General features: G+C 40.3%; 1 protein-coding gene across 3 annotated transcripts in view; it reads left to right on the forward strand.

Moving 5' to 3' along the window:
• Positions 1 to 19,485, forward strand: part of SLC1A7 (solute carrier family 1 member 7) — a 57,696-nt gene that overhangs the window by 24,672 nt on the left and 13,539 nt on the right. For all 3 annotated transcript variants that reach the window (XM_074876025.1, XM_074876026.1, XM_074876027.1), the window contains exons 4-7: positions 5,248 to 5,290; positions 6,945 to 7,164; positions 11,847 to 11,946; positions 12,763 to 12,996. In XM_074876025.1, the coding sequence (XP_074732126.1) occupies positions 5,248 to 5,290; positions 6,945 to 7,164; positions 11,847 to 11,946; positions 12,763 to 12,996 (597 nt within the window). The remainder of the gene's footprint in view (positions 1 to 5,247; positions 5,291 to 6,944; positions 7,165 to 11,846; positions 11,947 to 12,762; positions 12,997 to 19,485) is intronic.

Genomic DNA, 19,485 nt, shown 5'->3' on the forward strand with positions numbered 1-19,485 from the left:
GATGTTGTAGTCAGGACTCAGAATGAGTATTTCAGATACTCAGTAGTATAACTGCAAACAGAATTTGGCCTATCATTTCTAATAGAAGTTATCTAGGAGCCATCAAACTGGCTATCCCAGTAGCTGTAGGCTAATGTTCTGTGCAGAATTCAGCTAACAGCATGAGCAGTAGAACAGTTAACAGTGCTGATATTTGTGTCACTACTGTAGTTCTCGGAGTCAGCAACCTTCTGAAGAGAGTGAGAGGGATCCCATGTCCTGGGGGCAGCACCAAGGCATGGCCTGAGCTGAAAAATGTCTTCCTAACACAATCCAGCAGAAATCTAGGGTAGCAAAAATGAGTGAATAGTGTTAATTAGTAGGTTGATTCCTGGAGAAGAAAAGAGGACCTCCCACTTTTGGCAGTGGTAAGGTGCTAAGTAGTCCTACATGTGATGGGAAGCTGCACCCTCAGAGCTGCTCCTTAGACCATGTGCTGTCTATACTTAATACAAGTCTTCATGATTTTCATCAAATTCCATGGCTACCAAATTGCAGAACACATATTGCCTTAGTCATACATACACATTTCTAACTCGATACATCCTTATATCTGAATCCTCTTATCCCATACAAAATTAGGGAAGGACTCCAAAATTTGGTAATAGAATGAACCAGCCTGTGCATCACAGCAGGGTGTAGTCAAAGAAGGTGTTTAGTAGGTCACTTGTGTGTATATACTGCTGTCACAGCAAATACAGGCCAAGCATGCTGTGCCAGCTGTGGCTCACAGTCTGTAGAACGTTCATGAAGCTGATATTGAAGTTCCATGCACATTCGCTCTTTTAGCCTGTGTTGAATGCTCCTGCTCTGTCTGGCAGAATTCCTGAAGCAGAAGATGCTCTGGGAAGTGTTCTTCCTCAGGGCAGACAGTATTTAGCTCTTAATTTTTTATGTAACCAGAAACCGTATGTCTCAGTTTCTGTTTTACAATCATTCCTTGTCTTAGACCTAAATTTATCTATGTTCCACACCAGCCTCACTCACTGCTATTCACTATATTTAATTCCCTAATATTATATGAAATTATTTCTGCTAGGAATGCTGAATTGTGCCACCGAGGTTAGAGACAACATTGCTTGTAGTAATGAATCCCAGATCACATTAAGTTTCCTGTGCTATTATTTTGTGTCCTGTATCTTGTAAGCAATCTGAAAGTAACACTGGAAATTTAGAAGTATTTAATCTGCTTGGCTTTCTTAATTGAATAAACACAACAGCATTCATAGGTGGCGACAGCAATGAGTAGCTCAGCTTGAATTCATTGGGAGTACCGAGACTGTCTTTAATTCAATGTCAGTGACAAACACAGTGCCTGTTCTGGGGTAGAAAGACAGCCTCACTTTATGATCCTGATACCATATGCATTTGGGTAAATCTTTATCTTGCCCAGAATTGCAGTAAAGCTAGTAGAGACCTGCAAGGGCCAATCTGATTGCAGGCTGGATGCCTGGAAGATAGGTAGGCAGAGATCGACAGGCACCCACACCCTGCCATTAATTTTGTAATATGTTTGGGCAAATGTAAGCGTCTGGAATTTGTGCCAACCTGAAGCTCCCACCCCAGCTAGCTTTCCCCAGTGCTCAGGACTGGTGGGCCAGAGACCCACAGGAGGGCTGCCCCGAGGGAGCCAGCCTGGCTGGCAGTTGTGAGGAGCCCCGCCAGCCCTCCTCACCCCAGTTCCATGGTAAAAAGTCAAATCCTGCACTACCAGCCTCACTTCAGTGTCTTGTTCTGTCTCTTGTTCTGAAACGTTCCCAGGAGATCCCTGCCAAACATCCAGCTCATGGCTGGAAATATCAATATGCAGCAAAACATACTCCTAAAGCAAGAATTTTTCAAGCGTTTCTGAAGAGGCCTGACTGAACCAACATCTCCCAGCTCTAGGTGACAGTTTGATACTTTCTTCTCATTATTTGTTTTAGTCCATTAGAGTTCTCATCCACCAATTGCTCTCTTGAATGTTTTTAATTAACAAAACTAAATTTTGGCTAATACTGGATTTTTTCAATCCAAGTAAACCAGCTTAAAATAAAAAATAAGCCGAGGCTCTGGCAAACACATTCAGGTCAGCCCTTCACCAGATACATTGTGTAACTTTGGTAAAGCTAGTCTCAAAGACTGGATCACAGTGCATAATATATTAAAAAATATTGGGAGAATTCCAACATCCAGTATTAAGTGGGTAGTTGTAATTCCTGCAGGATAAAGAATGATAAAGAAACAAAATGCTTTAATCCTCCACAAATTTGTCTAACATTTAATCTAGCTACTAACCATATGATATTTCCTTTCTCGAGCAGTGTTAATTGTTCTTAATTCTACTAATTAGGACTATAAAACTAAGGGAGGAAGTGTAAATCATCCGCAGTTAAATTCCTATTTCTTTGTAAAGCTACAGTTCATACGTGACATTCATATTGAGAGCTGTGCAGAAATCCTCAGTGTGGATCGCTGCTTTCAGAATATTTCACATTCACACAGCAGGTCAGAGCACAATCATCACACTAACACTGTGCACTCCTGTAGCACCTTTCATCTGATCATCTCAAATCACAAAACAAAGACGATTTAATTGTAATGAAGCCTGTAACAATCGGAAAGCAGAATTCCCTTATGAAGCATAATAAGGCAGTAACCATCTTTTCTCTCCAGTGCTTCCCCCTCCTATAAACATCCTCTCCATTTTCCCAGGTCCAGCTCCATCCAGCTGTTCTCAGTTAGTCCCCCGTGTCAGCTAAGCCCCCAGGCTCAGGCAGGAGCTTGTGTCTGCATCTGATAGGAAAGTGATGCACAGCTGGCTGTTGTCTGTGTCTTGCTTTGGCTACAGATTCGACATTTGAACCAGAGAATCATCAGCTTTATGGATGATTTGCAGAGATAACCCGACGCTTTGCACTGTTGTTACCAGGGTGAAAGCTCTGTTGATGGCAGCACAGAACTCAAGACATAAACCACTTACAGTGATGTAGTGAGTGTTCATCACTAACAACATCACTACACAATGTCTTAAGCTAAATAATTCCAATTAAATGAAAGTGTGTACAAAGGGACTGCATTAATTTAACTAAACTTTGCTAAGTTATGGTAATTTCCTTACATGGAAAGATGGACTAGATGACCTTTAAATGTCCCTTCCAACACAAACCACTCTATGTTTTATAAGTCTATATGGCCAAAGCTGCTGTCCTCTGCTATCAGGTCCTCATAGCTCACAGCCATCATCATACCTGGGGCTCTTAAGCAGGACTGGTAAAATGGAAGGAGCTGTTGCAGTGTACAGCACTAGTGTATGCTGTTACCCTGCAGGAATGCCAGGTAGCAGATCAGACTGCAAGGGGTGGGTAAACTGAACTGCCTTGCCTGACTGAGGTGAGGAAAGGCCAGAACAGTTAAAGAAGAGTAACTGAAGTCCTGCACATCAACCTCAGATCTTACCTGGTAGTAACTTGTCTGCGTAACACTAGTTTGCCCTAAAGCAACAGTCTTACCAAAATGACCAATGATGCCTTTATGTGTCTTGTCTGTTCTCACACAGCAGGCCAACAAAACCCCCAAATTTTCAGTCTTCTGCTTCAATCATTAGACAGTCCTACTACCCTTTAATTAAAATTCTCCCTCTGCTTTACCCTGAAAAGGATAATTAATTATCTCTTTGTAGCAATTGCTCTCAGTGCCTGATGCTACTGAAACAGATTCTACCTCATAAAGTGTGACCATAATGTCACATTATAATCACTAAAAATAGCAATAAAATTGTTTTTTATAAGCCAGTGCTGCACAGCGTGCTCTTGCTTCAACTCCATTAGCAGCAGGCACATGCTGTTGCTGCAAAGAGGAAAGCAGGTCTGGAAAATGTCTCAGTCCAGTATGCATTTAACTGTTCATATATAAATAGCAATTCTCTTTGGAGTGAGAATGGGCTTTTCACATATACTTAGGTGTTGTCCTGTCCTGGAGCTTGAGCTGCACTTTGAATAAAGTCTCTTGGTTAGAGAATTCAGGAGTTTCCCCTTGCGTATGTTTATGTATACGAAAGCATATAATTGGGTCATAGGCTGTCACTGTCTTCTGCTTCTAGGTTCAGAAGCTTTGGGCTCAAAATAAATCAGTTCTGAAAATGATGCTGTTGAAATCATTACATAAATCTTGATTCCCGAATGCTGCACAGAAATATATGACTTTTTAGCTTTTTTGCCCAACTATGCTATGATTCCTCTTTGAAGCCTGTAGAGGGTGTGCTCTCCATTTCAAATTAGGATGGAATGTCTTTGCAAAGTAGGAATCTAGCTCAAACAGAAGTTATAAATTAACTCCAGATACTATTGGGTGAAATATTACAGACTGGGGTACACAGAAAGCCAGAAAAGATGACACAGAAAGCCAGAAAAGATGACAACAAGAGTCACTTCTGGAAATAAAAATCTGTCGATCTCACTGCAAATCTCATAGTGTTTGTTCATTGTCTTCCTCCATAGCTCAGTTACGAGCAAAGAGGAAGCTGCTGGCCTCACTTCAGTCTCTTTGTTCTGAAGCCTCAGAAATCTATTAAAATAAAATTTAGCAGAGACTGTGCAGCTCTAATCTTAATTCTTTACATCAGGAATGAGATCCTCTTTCTGAAAAACAAACTGTTCTTGACCAAACCACTGTAAAGTCTACATCATTTGTAATTTTAGTGTTGAAAGTGTATCAGGAGGTACTACAGTTTATGAGTCATTTCCCAGGAGTACTTGGAAGTCCCAACGTAGATTACAGCACCCAGGGGTCTCAGGAATACATCCCTGAACACTGACTCTGTCTTGAACAGCTCATTATCGAAGTTGGAAAGACAAAATACAGAATAAAGGAATATTATTCTCCCCACTTAGCAGATAGGGAAGGGAATGATAGCAATTACGTTGCCCCAGTTACAACATGGAGACTGTGGCAGAGCCCGTAACTGAAACTAGAGCTCCTGGGTCTCACTCCAGGTATTTAGAAGCAAATCCCAAAACTATAATTCTGAGGAACTGTCTCTCTGTTGAGCCTTGCTCAGTCAGGTACAGCTGTATGGCACGAATGGGAGAGAGTGGCAGTCTTCTGCACTAGTTCAGCCCTTGCTCTCTAGAAGGGTAAATAACTGATTTATCATGGGAGACCCAAGACACAGTAAACAGAATTGTTTTCACTTCCATAGAAATTATTCTTTTATTTGTTCATTTTTAGGAACATGTTTCCAGCCAATCTTGTTGAGGCCACATTCAAGCAGGTAAGTTGCTATATATCTTACCACTGACGAAAGAGATGAGCCAGCATCACATAAAACATGTGTCTTCATAAAACAGAATCCAGATACAGACTCCAGATACTGTTAGTACCTTTAGCATTTAGGAATTAATGAGTCCCTTTCCATTAGCCTCAGCAGCCTTGGTATCTGAAGGCAAAACAAACAAGCATAAAAACTACAGTGTGACTGGAGAATAGACATGAACACCTATGTCAGCTCCACCTCCACCTGAAGCCAGATCTTTGAGGACCTTGATAATGGTGCTGTAGGGAAGCAGAGAAATTTATGCAAGTATGTCTAGAGCATGGTTTCTCTTAACACAGGACTGCAGTCACAAGAGTAGCTGGAAATCTCTTTAAGAGCACATAGTAACACCGTGGAAGGGAAGAATGATGATCAATGATCTTAAAGGTCTTTTCCAACCTAAATTATTCTATAATCCTATTTGATCGACAGCCAGCTGAATATGAGTGGGCAGTGTGCCCAGGTGGCCAGGAAGGCCAATAGCATCCTGGCTTCTATCAGAAATAGTGTGGCCAGCAGGACTAGGAAAGTGATTGTCCCCCTGTATTCAGCGCTGGTGACGCCGCATTGAATACCGTGTTCAGTTTTGAGCCCCTCACTACAAGAAAGACATTGAAGTGCTGGAGCATGTCCAAAGAAGACAATGAAGATGGTGAAGGGTCTAGAGCACAAGTACTATGAGGAGCATCTGAGGGAATTGGGACTGTTTAGCCTAGAGAAAAGGAGGCTCAGGGGAGACCTTATTGCTCTCGACAACTACCTGAAAGGAGATTGTAGTGAGGTGGGTGCTGGTCTCTTCTCCCAGGTAACAAGCAATAGAACAAGGGGAAATGGTCTCAAGTTGCACCTGGGGAGGTTTAGACTGGATATTAGGAAAAATTTCTTCACCAAAAGGGTTATCAATCATTGGAACAGGCTGCCCAGGGAAGTGGTGGAGTGACTATCCCTGGAGGCATATAAAAGACATGTAGATGTGGCACTTAGGGACATGGTTTAGTGGCCAACTTGGCAGTGTTAAGTTTATGGCTGGACTTGATGATCTTAAAGGTTTTTTCCAACCTAAATGATTCTATGAACAGAATACCATGTCCAATTAAAGCAACAAAATAATGTATTTAGGAAGAATCTAATTACTCAGATTGGAATTTGGTCAGAAAACCTCATCTAAAAGTTCTGAGTGAGCAAGAGGCATGGCTATATTTATTTCACCTGGGGGAATACGTCATGGGAACCTTACCTCTGGTGAGGCAAAGAGAAGGGACTCAGAACCTCTAGGGAGTCATTCCTGATTATGTCCTACAGGAGAGTAGCTCTATCAGGACAGAGCTGCACAAGGCTCTGATTTTATATATATATATATTTATAGGGGTTGGACTAGATGACCTTTAAAGGTCCCTTCCAACCCAAACTATTCTATGATTCCATAGGAAACTCTGATTTTCTAATGCTTTCCCAAAAATTCAACTGTTTTTACAGTAGGGACAGGAGCTGTCATTCTTATTTTCATGCTTGTCCCTTTAACATGCAGCCTTGTTGAAACAGAGCACAGGTCTCATTAAACTATTAATTCCTGATGGGATATTATAATAAAAACTATTTTGTTTTCTTTCAGTATCGCACCAAGACTATTCCCATCATTAAAAATAACAAAGCATCATCTGAAAGCGCCACTCGTCGCGTTATAGTATATGGAGTCCAGGATGAGAATGGATCCAATGTCCAGAATTTTGAATTGGATATCACTCCCCCCCCCGAAGTTATTTACAAATCAGAACCAGGCACTAGTGATGGCATGAATGTGCTCGGGATTGTGATATTCTCTGCCACAATGGGTAGGTTTCAGACGTGTTTGGTTTGTAATAATCCAAGTACCCATTTAAGAGAAAAAGATAGGGATTAGGTTGTTTGGTTTCTTGATTCACCTTTTTTAATTGCTTCTATCTAAACTTTGTGGGGAAAAAGGCAACACTGTTACAGAACTGTTCTCCCAACCTTTTGAAGATCAGTCTTCAAAATCCTTGATGACACTTTTTCCATACAGTTCTGTTTTCTGTGCATGCACTTACATTCTTTCTGTTTTAATATCTTCTGGATTATTTTGAGCCTTTATTTATGAACCATTTTCTCCTGACTGTAAGAAACACTAATACAGTGTGCTCAGAGGAGGTAGGAATTACTATACCAGGTCAGACCCGTGGCCCCTCTGCCAATATGCTGTTTCCCTCTCTGGCCAGTAGCGGAATTCCCAGAGAAAGGTTCAAGAAATTCTGAAATAAACAAGTCTGTAGCAGACTTTCTTTCCAAAGACCAAGAAGTTAGTACACTTTTAATGCCCAGAGCTCCAGGTATTGTATTACAGGAACAAAATGCTTCCTGCACTGCTCTTGGTTCAGGGGGCATCAGGCTGAGACACCTCCTGCTCTCATGGCTGGATGTTTCACCCTTGCAGCTGGCAGTCCAAGAAAAACCTGCTCCTAGACCAACTCCTTGGCTAAAGTTTCCCCTACCAGCCAGAAAATTACTTTAGCCCTGGAACCTGCCCTGTCTGTTGTTCTTACCCATTCTTAGTCTCAGTTTACCACATTATTAGTGTAGAATAACACTGTCACTTATCTATGTAAGAACCCAACTCAGATAATGAGCCTCAAGTGGTATCTTGAATAAGTAAGCTACAAAGGTATATTGTTTTATCAGTTTTAAATCTGTGGATCTTCTCTTTGATTTAAACTTTTTAATTTTATTTTTGCCATCATGCAGTGCTGATTGATAGTTATACACCATCTAGTAGCTTATCACAGTGATCTCTAAAAGCTTCTATCTGGCTAATTTATTCAGTTTCACTTGCTGGAGGAACTCGCTGGTGCCATGTGTGTTATATTATGTTTGTCGATTTGGAAGAGGGAATTTAAACAAACATGCCCTAGTTAATCATAAAGTTCTGATGATTTTTACAAGAAAATGCTGATCAAATTTTCCTTATCTAAATTTATTCTTGGAAGATAATCTGGTCAGCAGAGTTAGTTCCATAAAACATCTTTGACTGTATTTATTATATTATGGTTCATACCAGCACAAGAGGTCAAAAATCAAGTCTGGAATTAGCAGATTTGTCTCTCTTTTTGTTTCTCTAGTGGGTAGTATTCCATATGCAACACAGCAACACGGCTGTCCCCCAGTTTGCAGTATTTTATTGTCAATTTGCAAAGTACAATGGCACAGCAAACACTATTCCAGTCAAAAAGTATTGGATATGAATGAATTAATTACATGTGCTTATTAGGATCAAGGGCAATTTTATACCTCTGAGCACAGAAGATCATTCATTGTCCTCCCAGAACTGAATGTATTACTTTTACCATGTCCCTAAGTCTTGCTGGCCTGGGGCTCAAGAGATTGAAGCTGAGAGCTGGTTTCTTCCTGGCTGACATACAGGTACTGCCAGCAGCCATTCGTGCTGCAACAGCCACAAACAAACCTGAGACACCAAACTCTCAAAAATTTGTCATCTACCAGTGACTATTTCAGACTGTCATTTTGAACAAAGGATGCAGCCAAGCATTTATCACTGTCTTTAGCTTTCTGCACCCCCCCACCCCCAAAGGAAGTGATGAAACGGAAGACATGTGGCTTCAATCTCTATGAAAGAAGAGCATCCTTCCAAAGTTTTTATTTATTGCAAAAAAATGCATACAGACCTTGGTGCTTTGTAACAGTTTAGCTCAATTTGGCAGAGTCTTATTTGCACATAGGTCTTTTTACACCACTTTGGCATAGAAAAACAGCATTAGGGTAGGTATGAGTTCTTATTACAGCTTCTTTAAGGTCCTTGAACAGCATAAGAATAGCATAAAGGGACAAGAATTTAGACTTGAGCTAACTCTGTTCACCTGAAGCAGGAGGTAAATTATTTAGTAATCTCAGTCCAGGAATAAGTCCTGTTGTCACATCCCACTCAGACGAGGGAGACTTAGTGACTTAGATTCGTAAATCCCCAACGGAGTGGACAACAGTGAGACAAGTCTCAAAGTCCAGACATTTATTAACTTCCCACAATGTACTAATTGGATACATGATAATTGGCTAAGTATATAATGAGTTGTGGCAAGCAATACAGTATGCCTTGCCTTAATGGTAATGAAGGAGAAGGGAAAAAAGGAAAGGAGAGAGATGAAGAGAATAGAGAAATAGATACCACTGGTCTGGGTTCCTGAGTCGATCCCACCAGCGAGGGTTCAAGGAGGCATCCATCTTCTTTGCTTCACTTCACTCTCCAGACCTGCCTCCCTCCCCTTGCCCCCCCTCAATTTATACACACTTTTCTTAGGTCTGTCCCCTAGGTCGACCCACATACCTACATATTCCATGTATGGGAAGGGGTAAGGTGTTTCATGGGATGATTTAATTAGCATGATCTTGTTAGTCTTCGTTAGCATATTCAGGGGTGTTAACTTTAATATGCATTTTGTGGACAATGAAGCAAAGGTCATTCACTGGACAGATGCCCCTGAAATTTGACCAGGTGCACCAGAGCAGAACTGTCCTGTCTCCACAGGGCTCCCCACTCCAGCTGCATCCTGTGTTATTGGGGCAGCCTTATCAGCTTTGACCTCCACACTATCCACCCCAGGACTATAGTTTCATTACTTGCCAGTGTTTGAGATATTCCTTAGCTCGGAGGGCCTCCACTCCCCCTTCTATCCTTTATTTCTTTCTCAGGCTGTTTTTCTCAGTCTTTGTTTCTCGCAGGCCTGTTTCTTTCAGGACCTATTTTTACAAGTCATCTCTCACATCTGTGCATGAATCACTGGACTTCTTTGCCAGGCATGCATTAATATGGGCAACATTTGACAGGCAGAATGTGAGGTCAAGACACAAAAAACCTTGATGCTGGGCTCAGCTGTGACTATACTACCTCTTCTCACACAGCGTGCAGGAATTTCTGTTCAAGATTATGACAGTGGTTAAGCATTGAGACACCTGATCTTTCTTCTTGGAGAAGCACACATTATTTATTCATTACAAGGAATATGTTTGCACTGAAATGGGACTTGGTGTCTGCAGACAGAAGGCCCCAGTCCTGCCTTCTTCTCCTGTCTGTCTCCACCAATAGCCACATGCTTAGGTAGGACAGTGTTTTAAAGAGCAAATTTCAGTTATTCCTGTAAAATGAAAACGAAGACATTTCTTCTTTTTGGCATTATACAGAATTAGAAGCCAAGAGCCTTGTAAAACTGCCACCAACCAGGCTAGAAGAGCTGAACTATATTTATTGTCCTATTACCAAAGATGAGCAACATGCTTAATAAAAGAGTGTTGTTTTCGGACCTAAAGGTTAGAGCTTAGATGAATATTAACAGGCTTACAAACCCATATCTTGAATGCACTGTTATTGTGAAATCCCTGGATAAAACAGCTGAAAGCCTCCCTCCCTGCCTCAGGAGGTGATTGCCCTGGAAGCAGTGCTGTCTAAGACCTGGCTCGCAAGCCCGGGCTCCTGCTCAAAGCAAGGACACTCCATATCCAGAGCAAGTGGCAGCACGCACCCCACTCACAGCCCCCTGCTTCCTCATTAAACTCCTTCCAAAGGCAGTCTCACCTGGTGCAGCTGGATTTTGAAGTGATTCCTTGAGCAATTAACTTGATCACTTATAATCCTTTCAGGGAACGATGGCAGAAAATTAATAAAATAGGATAATTATGTCTATTTATATGCATTATTGAAAACTAACACTGTCTGAAGAATATACAGTTAGATGACACATCCTAGAGCTGTACCCTTTTCCTTTCTGAGCACTGGGTGCATGTAAATGGGTTTTCTTTGCTTTCTTCTTTGCTGCTTAGTCTACCAACTACTTTGACTTTTCTTCACATGAATTTGCATTTCCTTATCTCCTCCCATGTTTGCATGTTTGATTATGAGGGCTGATTGTTATTATGTAGGCAAATAACTACTAAAAATAAGATGGAGAGCCCCTTACTAGCTCCCCATTACCAGAACAAACCTCAAATACTGCCTTTGCCCTGGGAGTGTCTCATGGATGCTGCCCAGTTGTACGCAGTGCACAGTAGCAAGGCAGACTGCAGGCAGAGACAGTTTTCTTCACTAGAAAAATGGTTTTTAGTTTGTCTTCCATGGATCCCTCAGAGCAGGTAAATGCTTCTCAGGGGTCTATGAAAAACAGTTAAGGAAACAGGCTACCAGGGGGGCTAAATCTACAGCACAAAAGTACCTCCCACAGGGAAACTTTCAGGGAACTGCAAATGAAAAACCACCCAGCTAGAGGAGAGAACCCTGTATGGAGCCAGAGCACAAGGCTGTGGCCTGACTCCCCCACACTCTTGTTGTGTTTGTGTAAGGTGAGATTTTCAGATATGTCTGTTTCTACATCATGGAGATCTATATTCATCCCATCATTTCCCACTTAGTTCACTTGGAATTACAGCAGGGAGGGAAAGCACTGGGGCTTTGTGTGAAGGCACCTGAGAAATTGAACCTGAATGCCTTTGTTTGCAGGTATAATGTTGGGAAGAATGGGGAACAGTGGTGTTCCTTTGGTCAGCTTTTGCCAATGTTTAAACGAATCTGTCATGAAGATAGTGGCAGTTGCTGTTTGGTAAGTAACAGTTTTAGTAAGAAAACCAATATTTTTTAAAAGAGTAAGAAAATTCCAACAGAAGGGGATGCACAGAAATCTCGTTAACTTATTTACAGGGAAATAAATGAGGGTGAACAATCCTTAGCTTTGTGGGGCCTCAGTATTTGAGGGAAGATGCATACAAACACATCCTGTTCCTGGCTTGTACTGTCATTTTGACAGAGGCACCCTATATATTACTCCAAAATAACGAAACATGGTATAGCTGGGTGGGTGTGTGCTGTATGCACTAGGGGCACTGCCAATCCTTGGGCATGCCAAGAGGGATTATAATACATCCAACCCACACAGGAAAAAGCATGATGAGATGCTCAGGGTGGTACTTCCATCCCTAACAGCACTGCTCCACCAGAAATACTAGTCTGGCTTCAGCTTGCTCAATAGAGGGCTGGGCACTTGTGCTGATATGCAGCATGGTTGCTGCTAGCTCGCCTATCTCTGCACTGAACAGCAAATGACAGTAAATAACCTGCCTTAAGTTAAAAAGTCAGAGCTGCCTTCTGAACCAAAACATTTTGAAGCCATTCCTGACCAGGACCGTAACCTCGGCTGTGCTGAGGAGTACCCCACATAAAAGATTGTTTGTCCCAGTGCTTCAGGCACACTCCTCAAGTGTGCGAGAGAGGGGCTTAGTCTGATAAAACAACAGAACCCAGCTGTGCTGCTTCGAGATAGGCTGCTGTTATTGCACTGCTACGGGAAGGATTTCCCAGCTCATACTGTTGGATGGAAGTGAGCTATCTCCTAATAATGACTGTCTTTTGTTTTGCTCAGGTATTTTCCATTCGGAATTGTGTTCCTAATTGCTGGTAAAATCTTAGAAATGGATGACCCTTCAGCCATTGGGAAGAAACTGGGTTTCTATGCCATTACAGTGGTTTGTGGCCTGGTGGTGCATGGGCTGTTTATTCTGCCAATGATGTATTTCTTTATCACCAAGAAGAATCCCATTGTCTTCATCAGAGGGATTCTTCAAGCCTTGCTCATTGCTCTGGCCACGTCCTCCAGGTATTATACAGTAATTATACAGATAGATGCAGTAAAATACTTGCTAGATCCTTACTACAGCCTTCTCTTGGGAATAGAACAGTGTATCTGTACTGGAGCTGATATATTTGTATCTGAACAATGTCCTGTGTCCAATTCACTGGTATAATATAAAATGATGTGTCTCTCAGCATTTGGAAGTTATGTGGGAGCCATTTGACAATAATGTTTGTCACATTGTTTTCCCTCAGTTTAAAAAATATTGGACAAACATGATTTGTGTTAGAGGACTAGAAAAGAAATAAGGATATTTTTTCATAAAAACAAACATTATGCTTCTACAAAGCTAATATATATAAGGGACACACAGTTTGTCCAGACTTCATTTTTGGTATTAGTGGAGAACTTCCTACTTCAGTCATATGGAAACATTTTACCCTTTCTACTCATCTTAGTCTTTGTTTTTGGTACATTAAGAAGAGACTGTGGTTGCAAGCTATTGTCCAGCACTGGGAAAGTATTTAGCTGTTCTGCTCAAGGAATAATATTTTTTGCATCCTTTTTAGGGAGGATGTACAATGAGTTTTAACCATAGCTGAACAAAGGTACAGTGTAAATGGGAAACAGCTTGTGAACTGGTTATGAAAATGACTCCCAACACGGATAAACTGGTGCGTGAGAAGTGCTTGAAAGGGCTGGAATTGACTTGCATGGAGTGGAGACAAGAATGACAAGTAAAATAACATTTCCGTGTAGCCGATATCATGAAAACACAGTTTCATGGCATCTGTGGCTGGAGGCTTGTTACTCTGAAGTAACAAAAGCAGCTATACCTACCACTTTTTATGCAGTAATAAAAGCCACAGTACAAGTGGAAAATGCCAGGTAAATAGGTCTCTTTAGCACATCTTACATATTTATTATTTCTACTGTCAGCTGTAAAGGAAGAGGGCTAAAGAAAGGAAAAGATACCTTTCTTTTATCTCATTTTTGCTTTTGGATTTTAAAAGTTATTATTGTTATTTTACAGAGAGACTGGAAAATTCTGAATTCTCATCCAGATTTTGAAATGACAGCTAGTGTCAAACACCTACATTTATCTACCTAATTTAGATTTCAAATTAGTAATTAGTACAAAATCAATGATAAATTGGGAACATCTATTTATAAAGAAACATAATGAAAAATTAAAAGGTTTTATTAACTCTGAGATATTTATTCTAATTAACAGTAATGACTGAGGAGTACTTCATCTACTTATACTTAAATACTGATTCCTTCTTCCATTTTACGATAATTTCTATAGTCAGTTGAGCTCTGACTATCTGCTCTATCCTCTCAAGCAATAGTATTGTAGCAGCTTCTTACCCCTTGTGCCTCTAATCTTACTTTTCTCCATAATTTCCAAAGTTCCTTGAGGAAGAATTCACGTAATCTCTCCTACAATGGAGTGACCCACTTAGAAATAAAGTACATTTGTAATTAGTGGGAATACAGAAGGAGAAGGCAGGAATGACATAAAAAGTTCTGGGAAAAGAGTCAAACAAATATTGATTTAAATAACTTCTTTTTAATCGTCTAATAAGGGCCGTTATGTAATCAGCACATATGGCTTTGCATAGGGCATCATCACTGATAATGATGTGAGTTTTGCAGAAATCTGGAACTCTTCTGCAATTTATCTAATTAAATAAATATGTGGAGAAGTAACAATGTAACTTCCCTGAACTCAGATAAGTTGATGTCATTAATTTTTGCTATAATCTTCTGCAAAATTTACTTTTGTTACAAAACCTTACTTTGCGATGCAATAATTACCATCAGTGCTAAAAGAGAAATAATCTCTATTTTACTGAAGGGACAATGAAAAAGAGAAAACTTAAGTTGTACTAGACCTGTGCCAGACTTGGGAAAAGAGCCTAAAACTTTTATCCCCAGTCCATTGGCCTGATTAGGCTCATTATAGTTCTAGCAAGGTCTGACAGGTTAATCTGGGGCAGGAAGGTCAAATGCAGATGGCTGTTTCTCTCATGAGTATACATACAGTCGTTAGGGTAGGAGTAAGCAGAGCAGAAGGAATGTAGAGGAATTAAAAGAAAGGAGAGGAGGGAATGATTATTTCAGTACAGTTGGAAGGTATTGGCTTTCCACTATGTTTCATTTTCAAGGTGTTTTCATATACAAGAGTGCTCCAAAATGACCTATATTGTGATATACAAAATCAAGAAAAAATTATGTGCTCAGTGGTGTTTTAAACTCTAATTAGGCTTAAATAATTAAGGCAAGCTTTTTATTAGAACTTAAAAAGTTTGTAGCTTGAGATGTCATCACATCTGGATTCAAGTAAGATGCTAATTTTGCACTCAAAGATGTTAGTGTTGGAAAAGGCTCATCAGGTTCACGCTTGACACACTTGACTATCTGCCCTGCTCCTCTAAGAATTCTGTTTCTGAAGAACTCTTTTGCTGACAGTTATGTTTTTTAATCTGTGCCATTCCATTCATTCTCTTTTTCTAGAAAAAGAGAATTTTTCTTAAAAATCTAATTTGAATTTTTCTCTTTTTAGGAAAAAAAGAGAAGATTTTGTTCCTCATTTTACCTTTAGCATGTATGGAAGAGTTTGTCCTTTTCTCTTCTTTTCTGTTAATAAGCAACAAAAATAACCAACCTTTTCACCAGTATAGATCCCTTTATCAAGGGAAGTTTAATCAAGACTTAAAAGACCAGGACATATTCCACCATTTTAAAAAACAGATTACTTTTCCTCATTTTCCTTATTTTGCATCACCATTGCATTTTGATTTTATAACCAATTTACTAGTCCTTTACTGGTCTGGAAGCTTTCAGGGCTTGTGCTTTTTTAAACAGTGATCTCTGATTCCTATCAAGGCAGTTCATTGTTTCTTCATTGGATCTCATCTCCTTACTCAGTCTCTAGCTCTGAGAGTATCAAACCACTTCACAATCATGAAGTACCTTCTTTGCAGTTCATAATATATTCAGGTCCAGGTTGCTTGTGGTATATTTCGAGGTTAGAAATGTTCCAATGCCAGTATCATCAATCATAGTAACAAAACAAGTCAAATGTCATATGTAGCCACAAAAATACGCAACCAGATCTACAAAGGGATGTGCGGGTCTGACTCCCTGTTCTACACATGAGTGCCTAAGTTATATTACTACTTGGAGAAAGCCCAACATTGGTTGGTTTCAGAATTTTTAGATCAGTTATTTGTTTCTCTCAATTACTTGTAGAAGCATAAGGAAAGAATATGCACGCTGTCCAGCAAATGTGAGCTAGCTCTTTTAAAAGAGTATATCACAGTGATTGTCATTGCAAAGCTTAACTTTTAGGCAACTTTCAACCATGTAGGATGCCTATGGATCATCCTGAAACTCAGCTCCTCACTGGGAGAGTTGGGCTCCTAGGAAAGAGCCCCAAAAGACAGCGTGGTAAGTAGAGCTAGGCAGGCATCAGGCATAGCTATAAAGCAAAAATCTCACCCTACAGAACTGATGAGAGAGACACCTCTCTCTCTGTGGACTCTCTTCAATGTAAATCAATCCTTACTTAAGGTCTTCTCCAGCCCAATTTCCTTACCCCAAGCTGCTAGAAGAGTGCCCACTGACAGTGGGGAATACACAGAGAATTCGTATTTCCCTTAAACCTGTGCTGACTTTGACTCTCCTGGGCTCCAACTCCCAGGAGAGAGCCCCTCTCCTGGGAATATCTAGTACTTTGAGGTAGCCCTCTCTCCCCTTCCTCTGTGCAAGGAATAATTACATACTTGCAGGCCCAGAGAAGGTGTAGTTTGGGAACAGCTCTGGCACCAGCTGGCAGGTCAGCCTGTCAAGAATCAGGACCACAGCTACTAGACTTAGTATCTTCATTGTCAGAAGCTAATGTACCACCAAAGTTAAGGTGAGTCCTGAGGAGAGGCTCTGAACATACATATTTGGGACTTGGACACGTTTGATGGATTTATCTCTGTTTGTCCCTTCTTAACAGTGTGTATATTTTGCAAATCCAACACAGGCCCAACATGGTTTTTAATGTTTTTCTGCTTAAATAGTAGTGCCTTGTCTAGAGATAGCTGAACTTTTCACCTTTGTTACACTGAAAGGAATGGATACTGCACATAACTGAGCTGTTGCCAAAAGAACATGCACAAATAATTGGGGCTGGACAGGAGAGCTGCTTCTCCTGACAGTCACCACATCTGTATTTGGTTAAATAATACTTGCCACAGGGGCATTATATAACACTCATAATGTGGGTATTGGATTCTCAGATCATCTTAAAGGAGAACAAAGAGTTGGTTTTAAGCGTACTGATGTGTTTCTTGCAGATGCTTCTGTGTCAGTTCATGTCTACATCTAAAGATAGAAAGAAAACCACAGATCAGTGTCCTGATATTCATTCCAGCTAGTCTGCACCTGTGGAAAGCTTTCTTTTTAAGCTAAAAGTCAAACTGCAGGAATCAAAAACAATACCATGTACAAAACCCAAGAATGTAACACAAGGGGACCTGAAAGCCACTAAACAGCCATTTTATGGCAATGATTTTATTGAATCTGAACATTATTTCAAGCCACTTCCCTTTAGCAAAAGGTTCTGCACCCCATTCTCAACCCCTTATATTCCTCCAGAAATCCCAATCACAGTAACATTTCAGCTGGAGAGGCAGGGACAAAGAAGGAGATCTCTTATTGCTTTAGTACATCATTTAGGACGCAGCGAACTTGATCCCTATGACTAGCACAAAGTCCCTGCCCCAGTCACCTGACCAGCCAGCCCCTGAAGCCAAAGCCTTGGCCCCAGTATGGGCTGGCTTTGGCAACAGGTGTCTGTAGCAACGTACGCAGCTCCTCTATACTATGTCAGTAAGGTATATACAGCACGTGCTGTCATTGCCCACCTTCCCTGCTCTGTGGTGTTCAGGCTGCAAAGCTGCAGATTTCTGACTTGGTGATTTCTTACTCCCATACCACCCCTGATCTTGTCACCTCTTCCTGTACTGAAAAAGCAGTATTTGGCCTACAGGCAAAATTCCTCGATTTTAGCTTTCCTTATTCCAGTGGCAAGAGGCAATTTTGTTTTTCTAGGTCATCTTTCCATATCATTAATGAATTAAAGCAGCATCTTCTCAGTGGTACATCCCATCAAAAGAAGCAATTTTCATCTTCTCTGAAGACAAATAATAAAACATGAGTTTTTCAAGGGTTTTACTGCTTATGAAACACTAAGAACTTGGCTATTGCACAGTGTAAATTAAAGACAGATTTAGCAAAAGGGAGATGAGATCAGTTTGTTGATTTTTTTGAGCAAATATCAAAATGCATTTGAATGATAAGATAAACAGAGCAGGCTGAACAGCTGTTCTTCCATGGTGACTAGCTGTCTTTGTGGCTTGCACTACTAAGAGCTTGACCTGATCCAGCATTAGCTTATGCTCAGTCTCTGCAGCTGCAGCATTTTATCCCAAAATTGAGATAAGACTTTAAAAATGTATTTTTAATTGTTAGAGTTAGTGCTGGGAGAAGATACATCTCAGCTGAAAGCTTTAGGCCAGTTTTTAAAAGACTTAACAGATTAAGATCACTGCTTTAGAGTATTTTTTCCCCCTAATAAATGTTACATGTCAGGCTTTCATGTTACCACTCCACTGTTTTACACTAGATAAAGCAGCTTTCAAGAAAACAAACTTCACCTAATTTAAGTGGAAAGACAAATTAAAGTATTTATTTGAGAATTTTTTTATTCAGCCATTGAAATTATATATTAATATAGATCAAAGACAATATAGACAGTAGGAGTTTTCTTTTTCGTTGTCACCTGTAAGTTACGATCAGCCAAAGCCTTAAATAAGACACATAGTTTCTGATATGTGCTAGATGATACATTATGAGTAAAAATGAACCATCACTGAACGAGATAACCTCTCCTAGGATACTCCACGTAACTTTTTGTCACCTGTATATAGAAAAAGTTCATTCAGATTGAAACAGACGCTGAAAAGGTAATCAGGGATGTAGAGTAGCAATCTTGTAAGAGAAGACTTTAAAAAGTCTGATTGGGTCAATCCAGACTGAGGGGACAAAACCAATTTCTAACAATAAGTGTAACAGCTGGACTGATATGTGCACAGAGAAATGCATAAAGCACATAAAATCAAATTTAGTGTAAATTGAAAAGAGTACCTCTAGATCATAAATTATATTTCTCATCTGATCAGTGAATTCTGGAAAGACTTTCACTAGGAATAGTTAGGACAAACAGTCTACTAGCTCTAAGAAGCAGTGTCACAAAGTTGAGTGAGACTGTGTGTCATAGTTGCCTATGCTAGGAAGGTACAGAATCTTTGACCTGGAAATTTGCTTCCTTTCAATATCTTGCACAATGTTTTTCATCATTACTGCACTTACATTCTGCCTGTTTTCTTTTTTATTATAATATTTAACAAACAACAAAACCAACATCTATTTATGTGCCCTAGAAATGTTACTTCT

This window comes from Strix uralensis, chromosome 8, assembly GCF_047716275.1.
Source record: "Strix uralensis isolate ZFMK-TIS-50842 chromosome 8, bStrUra1, whole genome shotgun sequence".
Taxonomy (NCBI): Eukaryota; Metazoa; Chordata; class Aves; order Strigiformes; family Strigidae; genus Strix; species Strix uralensis.